Source organism: Eretmochelys imbricata, chromosome 25 (assembly GCF_965152235.1).
Source record: "Eretmochelys imbricata isolate rEreImb1 chromosome 25, rEreImb1.hap1, whole genome shotgun sequence".
NCBI classification, from domain to species: domain Eukaryota; kingdom Metazoa; phylum Chordata; order Testudines; family Cheloniidae; genus Eretmochelys; species Eretmochelys imbricata.
In genome coordinates, this window is record NC_135596.1 from 10,489,193 (window position 1) to 10,496,144 (window position 6,952).

Consider the following 6,952-nt stretch of genomic DNA (forward strand, 5'->3'; position numbering starts at 1 on the left):
TGCACTCGGTCCCTAAAGAGCTGCACCTTCAGTGGGCAACTCCTTGCTGAACTATCCCCTTTAAAGTATCCCCAGTGGTCCAATATGGCTTTGTTAGCCCTGTAGTTAATTAAAGACTCACCTGTACTAGGCAACTGATTGTTACTGGCCCCATGGGCTCCGTGTAAAACAGGTTTCATTGTATATATTTTCCTCCTGGAGAAAACCACAGGAAACGTTAGTGATCTGTGTGTGTGTGTGTGTGTGTACACCAGAGACTTCCAGCAGCTGTGATCTCAAACTCATTTTATTTTCCCTCATCTAAAACGTTTTACACTTGCAGAGGGACATTTCAATGCATGTCCATGTCCAAAGGTCTATTTGGCAACAGTCACTTGCTGTTTGCAAATTGGACAAGTCTTACATTGGGGCTGGATGAGGAGCCATGAGTCTATGCACGTGCCATGATAGACATGAGAACAAGGGAGGATCTTCAGCTGGTCTCCTTCTTCATACTCGGCCATGCAGATCACACACGTAACATATTTGTCTCCCGTTTTGAACGTGCTCATGGTTATCTTCTGCCTCTTCCGACACCACCTCATGCAGCCCACAACTAGCAGGATGCACACGATCATGCCGATTGCCATGCCAAACTCCTGGATGAAAAGAGAAATCATGTGTTTGGAGCAATATCCAAACTGGAGATCCCAGTAGTGCCTAGCAGTGTCCCCGATGGAGAACTTTGCATTGTCCCAGCAGGGATTATGATAATGTTCAGGTACCACTAGAGTAACATGAATGACTTTTTCAGAGTCCATAACCCTTCTTAGCTGCTTGGCGGCTGATTCCCCAGTAAAGACGGAAGGAATTCCAACCTTCTGCCTGATCTCTTCAACATTAGTCACCATTGTCACCAGTTTCTCTGAGTTCACATTGTGGACAATAGCAGCTTGATAGCCAGCTTGCTGAGCATGAAGGATCTTAACCCCCAGCGGGCAGTCATGCCTACTTATGAGTGCGATGAAGGCTGCCGAGGAATTGCTGCCTGCTGGTGGCCCTCTGATAGGGTGACAGGCATTTGCAGGTGCCGCCTCAATCAGATAACCCCTCAGGCCCTCTCTTGGGACAGGAGGCCCCAGGCATGCAGATAACGCTCTAAAATCTATGCAGGTGGAGTTCTGCTTGTAGACCACGTAAACAAAGACTTCAGCCATGGGCGCCTCTAAGAGCAGGAATACAGTGATCAGGCAGAGAGGCATCCACAGCAGAGACCACATGCTGGCAGCTGCTGGTGGTCTCTCAGTGTGCTGACCTAGTTCCTATCTAATCGCAGCCGCTGGCTTCAGAGGACTCTATGGGGAACAGCAGGAGAACTCAGCTCTGCTCATCTTCTTTGATGTCATCAGTGAGACATGCTGAAGCCTTCTAAGGCAATAACAACGACAGGACGAGGCGGGTGATTGTCTCCCAGTCCCTTCCCTTAGAGCTACCGTTAGCAGCTTCTTTCACTGCATAGTCCAGCTGGGTGGCTCCCAGCTGATGCCTCCCTTTCTCATTAGCTGCATGCAGCTGCCCAAGTCTTTGTGACATCACTCACTGTCTGCTCTGCTTTTCCCGGACCCTGTCTCTGGGCCCCAGTAAGAGACAAGGCTTTTGTGCAAGGGAGGGGGAGAGAGAGAGAGAAGGGAAATTCGGAAGTGCTGAAAGCAGAGAAGTGAGAAGACTGAGATGAGATGCCATCCAGCCCTGACGGTGGAAGAAGGTAGTAGCAACCCAGCATTCCTTAGTTCTAGACGATGACAGGAAGCCGCAGGAACCAGAGCCTCTTAGAGGGCATGAGCTAGTTGTGATGTGGACCCCTGTGAGGCTGGACAGACACCGTAGTGATGGGTGCTCTTATAAAAAGCCTAGGCAGCAGGGTGGTCTTGTGGGAACATCTGAAGGACTAAATAGGCCTCTAAGCTTTTGGGTGAGTTTATTCTAAAACCTGGAACCTTCCTTCATTTCTCATATGACTATTTGCCCGTTTGTGCATATTTTTACATGCTTGTGCCGGGTTTGAGGCATATTCCGGTGCGTGTTTTTGCAATATTGACGCTGGGTTGGGTGACATCATCTTGTATTACAGTAGCACCTTGCGATGCCAACCAAGGTCAAGGCCCCATTCTGCCAGAGGTTGTACAGACACACAGTCAGAGAGAGAGAGTCCCTAGCAGCCTCCCCCATTCTCCAATTCATCTGTGATCAGATTGGCAGAGGGTCTGGAGAGTTCAGATGCAACTGCAGGCAAGGAGCGAAGCTTCGTTCCACATATAATCCTGCAATCGAGGAGAGAAGCATGCAGCACAGAGACCAAATGGCTCATCGGATTTCAAGGAGTTTATTTTATTCTGTTTTCCTTAATACTACCCTGATATTACTTTTTGAGGTCTCCAAGCTCCATAGGTGTTACAGTCACGGCATGCATGTAAGACAGGGAGGCTGAGCTGCAATTAGGGCCATGAGTGGATTTGTCTTTAGAAATGATCATTCTTATTGCTTCATATTAGAGTAACGCGTCGGGTATGTTTACACAGCCCGTGACAGCGAGTCTCCCAGCCTGGGCCGATCAGAAGTGACCTTCCCAAGGCCACACAGCAGAGCCAGCAATAGTCCCAGTCCTGTTCCCTAAGTGCTGGCCTGCACGCCCTCCCCTATAGAGTGGTCTATAATAGGAATAACTGGGTTAGGAAACCTGATAGATCTTTCCAGTTTCTATGACATCTGTTGCAACAACAGCTGTTGCACAGAGAAGTTGTTACACCAGGGTGGCATCATAGGTTGGGTAACTAGTGCCATTAGCAGGAAGGTTTTTGGCACTAAGAAGACTGGTTGGATTAGACTCTAACTAGAAAGAGGGGATCTGGGAGCAGAAGGGGGAGTGGGGAAGGGACTGAAGCAGAGATGAGGCCAGCGTTTGGGGGAAATGGACACAGGGCATGGAGCAGCAAGTGTAAGGCTGGAGGGACAAGCGTCAGAGAGGAGGGATCTTTTCTGGAAGGCAAAGGAGAAGTGGCTGGAGAGCAGGAGTGAGAGAGAGGGGAAATGAGGCCAGGGTTAACGTATGGAGAAGGGAGGGTCTAGGGGAGTGAGGAAAGGGAACAGAGACTGAGATTTTCAATGGAGCTGAAGGGAGTTAGGCACCGAAATCCCATTGAAATTCACTGATGCACAAGGTTTGCAAGAGAAACCGCTCGAGGAACATGCTGTATTCCTTACAACCAGCATTTAGGATAAACTGTATCTCCTCAAACCCGCCCCCCCACCCCGCACTCCCAGATATACTCAGTGAAAACCTGCGTGAGTCATGCATGCATGTGTTAAATATGTTACAGCCACTCCTGGATGTGTCCTCTACCCATATCCTCTGGGGTCTGTGCAATCTACTTCCTCAGTATAATTGCGACTTATTTAAATGTCAACAAGCCACATATGGGAGGCAGCAGTTATGTGAGAGAGCAGAGCAATTACAGGGAACAGGTCCCATTTCACCACTCGAACAAAGATCCAAACTAGAGGAAAGGAAGAGACCATTTACCTCTCTATTAACCGATCACTTACACTTCCTATACTATTCTCTTACAATCCACTGTTGGGCTGGAACCCTCTGTAGAAGCAGAAACCCAAGACCAGATATTGCTTTAACTTATCCCAGTGGAAATCCTGAGCGACTCCTGTGAAGTCCAGGGAGTTACTCTGGATTTACACCAGTGTAATTGCCACCAGCATCTAGTTCACAGGAGACTGGTCCTGCCAGGAAGATTCAATCAGCAACTGAGATATCGAGGTGACTGGCGCTGTCATATGGACATCGCTGTAACTCTAGCAAAGATTGTATTTCTGGCCTCAGATCTAACGTCAATTAGAGCTGCTTCAACGGTGAAATAGATCTGGATGTTTTATTCAAAGGCTTTTGCAGCACTAGAAAAGCAGCCCAGCCAGGTGTGTGATGTGGGTTCATAACTAATGTGTCTCATTGTTCTTTATTATTTGCATTATGGTTGTATTTAGCATCCCAACGGGGTGCATATGTATTAGGTCCATTATCCTACATTCTGGACTATGCTAGTTCTCTGTGTTTATACTGAGCTCATAACGCTAGTGGCGAGAGCTGATACACTGGAATAAAATGACTGACATTCTCCTAGCTTTCTGGGGACTTCCCTATTCCTCACTCCCTGCGCTCATAAACCTAAATTCACTGCATGTATTATATCCACCAACAGCCAGCTTCCAATGCAGACTCATAGCTAGGGCTGACTGGAAAACAAGAATTCCATTTCACACACACATACACGAAAATTGAGTATTGGGCCTTTGTTTTCATTCTGCATTGGAACGAAATCTAGGCCTATTGAATGTTTTATTTTTGCAAACAAAGAAAAAAAAACAGCAAGAGACCTAGCTCAGGATAGCTAATTGGTTTAGGGTGCTTACCTGGAACGTGTGAGAGTCTGGTTCAAGTCCCTGCTGTGCCTGATCTGGGGCCCTGTCTCTCAATCTCACCTGTTGGTGCTGTTTCACTTTGTATAAATAAATGTTAATTGGGGAAGAGAGTGTAGCCAAGTGGTTAAGGCACCTACATGGGATGTGAGAGATCCAGATTCAAGTCTCTGCTCTAAATCAGACAGTGGGCTTCTGGCTATTCTGGGGTTTCTCTCTCTCTCCATCCTGGACCTGAGAAACTTTCTCAACAAATTGGCATTTTCTGAGGAAAAAACATTTGTCAAAAATAATTCCTGACCACCTCTCCTTAGCAAGAGGTGGGGTGTGTGTAGTATTTCATAGATAAAATATATATTTTTACTATTCAGTGGGATGGTTTTTAGGATTATGATGATTTGTCATACAGGGCTGGGGGGGGGGGGGGCTTTGATGATCTCCTGGTGAATCATAGAATGATAGAATCATAGAATATCAGGGTTGGAAGGGACCTCAGGAGGTCATCCAGTCCAACCCCCTGCTCAAAGCAGGACCGATCCCCAATTAAATCATCCCAGCTAGGGCTTTGTCAAGCCTGACCTTAAAAACTTCTAAGGAAGGAGATTCCACCACCTCCCTAGGTAACGCATTCCAGTGTTTCACCACCCTCCTAGTGAAAAAGTTTTTCCTAATATCCAACCTAAATCTCCCTCATTGCAACTTGAGACCATTACTCCTTGTTCTGTCATCCACTACCACTGAGAATAGTCTAGATCCATCCTCTTTGGAACCACCTTTCAGGTAGTTGAAAGCAGCTATCAAATCTCCCCTCATTCTTCTCTTCCGCAGACTAAACAATCCCAGTTCCCTCAGCCTCTCCTCATAAGTCATGGGTTCCAGTCCCCTAATCATTTTTGTTGCCCTCCGCTGGACTCTTTCCAATTTTTCCACATCCTTCTTGTAGTGTGGGGCCCATAACTGGACACAGTACTCCAGATGAGGCCTCACCAATGTCGAATAGAGGGGAATGATCACGTCCCTCAATCTGCTGACAGTACCCCTACTTATACATCTCAAAATGCCATTGGCCTTCTTGGCTACAAGGGTACACTGTTGACTCATATCCAGCTTCTCGTCCACTGTAACCCCTAGGTCCTTTTCTGCAGAACTGCTGCCGAGCCATTCGGTCCCTAGTCTGTAGCGGTGCATTGGATTCTTCTGTCCTAAGTGCAGGAGACTGCACTTGTCCTTGTTGAACCTCATCAGATTTCTTTTGGCCCAATCCTCCAATTTGTCTAGGTCCCTCTGTATCCTATCCCTACCTCCAGCGTATCTACCTCTCCTCCCAGTTTAGTGTCATCTGCAAACTTGCTGAGGGTGCAATCCACACCATCCTCCAGATCATTAATGAAGATATTGAACAAAACGGGCCCCAGGACTGACCCTTGGGGCACACCGCTTGATACCGGCTGCCAACTAAACATGGAGCCATTGATCGCTACCCGTTGAGCCCGACAATCTAGCCAATTTTCTACCCGCCTTATAGTGCATTCATCCAGCCCATACTTCTTTAACTTGCTGACAAGAATACTGTGGGAGACCGTGTCAAAAGCTTTGCTAAAGTCAAGGAACACCACGTCCACATGAAAGCCGTGGCATTATAGTGCTAACAACAGTTGCATCAGCGGGTGTAACTCACCCCACAGGGCAGTCAATAGGCAGACCGTGGGCCAAATCTGCACTGCCAGAGGCTCTTGAACAGACCCCAAAATCTTTTTATTTACTTATTATTGTAACGATTGTTATTAGTTTTTAATTATTTTTTCTGGAGTCTGGACCTTGATTATACCTTGGCTAAGAAATCTGGACTGTGACAAAGAATAATTGACTACTCCTGCCCACACACTGACTAATCTGCTCCCTGTCCTGTAGCAAGCTTCTCCTGGGTGGAGTCCTGCAGAACCCCACTGAGGTCAGTGGGGTTCTGCAGAAACATAAGGTTCTGAATGGAGGGACTCCACTGTAGGATCGGGGTTGAGTTATTTTGTCCATCTAAAGAGTGAGGCTTGGATATAGATTAATAGATTTTCCTACAGGAAGGGACCATTGTGGTCAACTAGCATATAACTCACCAGACCACTTCTGCACAGATGTTCACTTTCACTGTAGTGCGGTGAAAGGTGTCACGCCAGGTTCTCAGCTAGTGCAAGTCGTTGTAGCTAGATGGACTTCAGTGAAACGATGTTGCGTTACGTCAGCTGAAGATCTGGCCCTCTATCTCAAATATCCATTAGAGGGAGAGAGAGAGAGATATTTTGGGCTCATATACACCAGCGTAAATCAGGAATAACATCACTGAAACCATTGGATTGACCCTGTTGGGAAGGAGACCAGAATCAAGCTCAGAGAAAGAAAGTAAGATTTCCTTGTGAGCTATAGTCCCTGTTAACTTGGTTACGCCTCCCCGCCCAGCAATCCCACTCACTTCCCTCCCCACAGCACATGCACA

General features: G+C 47.1%; 1 protein-coding gene across 1 annotated transcript; it reads right to left on the reverse strand.

Moving 5' to 3' along the window:
* Window positions 1-356: 356 nt before the first annotated feature.
* LOC144280085 (E3 ubiquitin-protein ligase ZNRF4-like) lies at window positions 357-1,259 on the reverse strand. The gene has a single exon (XM_077841815.1). It carries the CDS (start codon window positions 1,257-1,259, stop codon window positions 357-359), a length of 903 nt encoding a protein of 300 aa, XP_077697941.1.
* Between the last annotated feature and the right edge of the window lie 5,693 nt (window positions 1,260-6,952).

Coding starts and splice junctions, on each gene's coding strand:
- LOC144280085 (XM_077841815.1), bottom strand. CDS start 1,259: ATGTGGTCTCTGCTGTGGATGCCTCTCTGCCTGATCACTGTATTCCTG.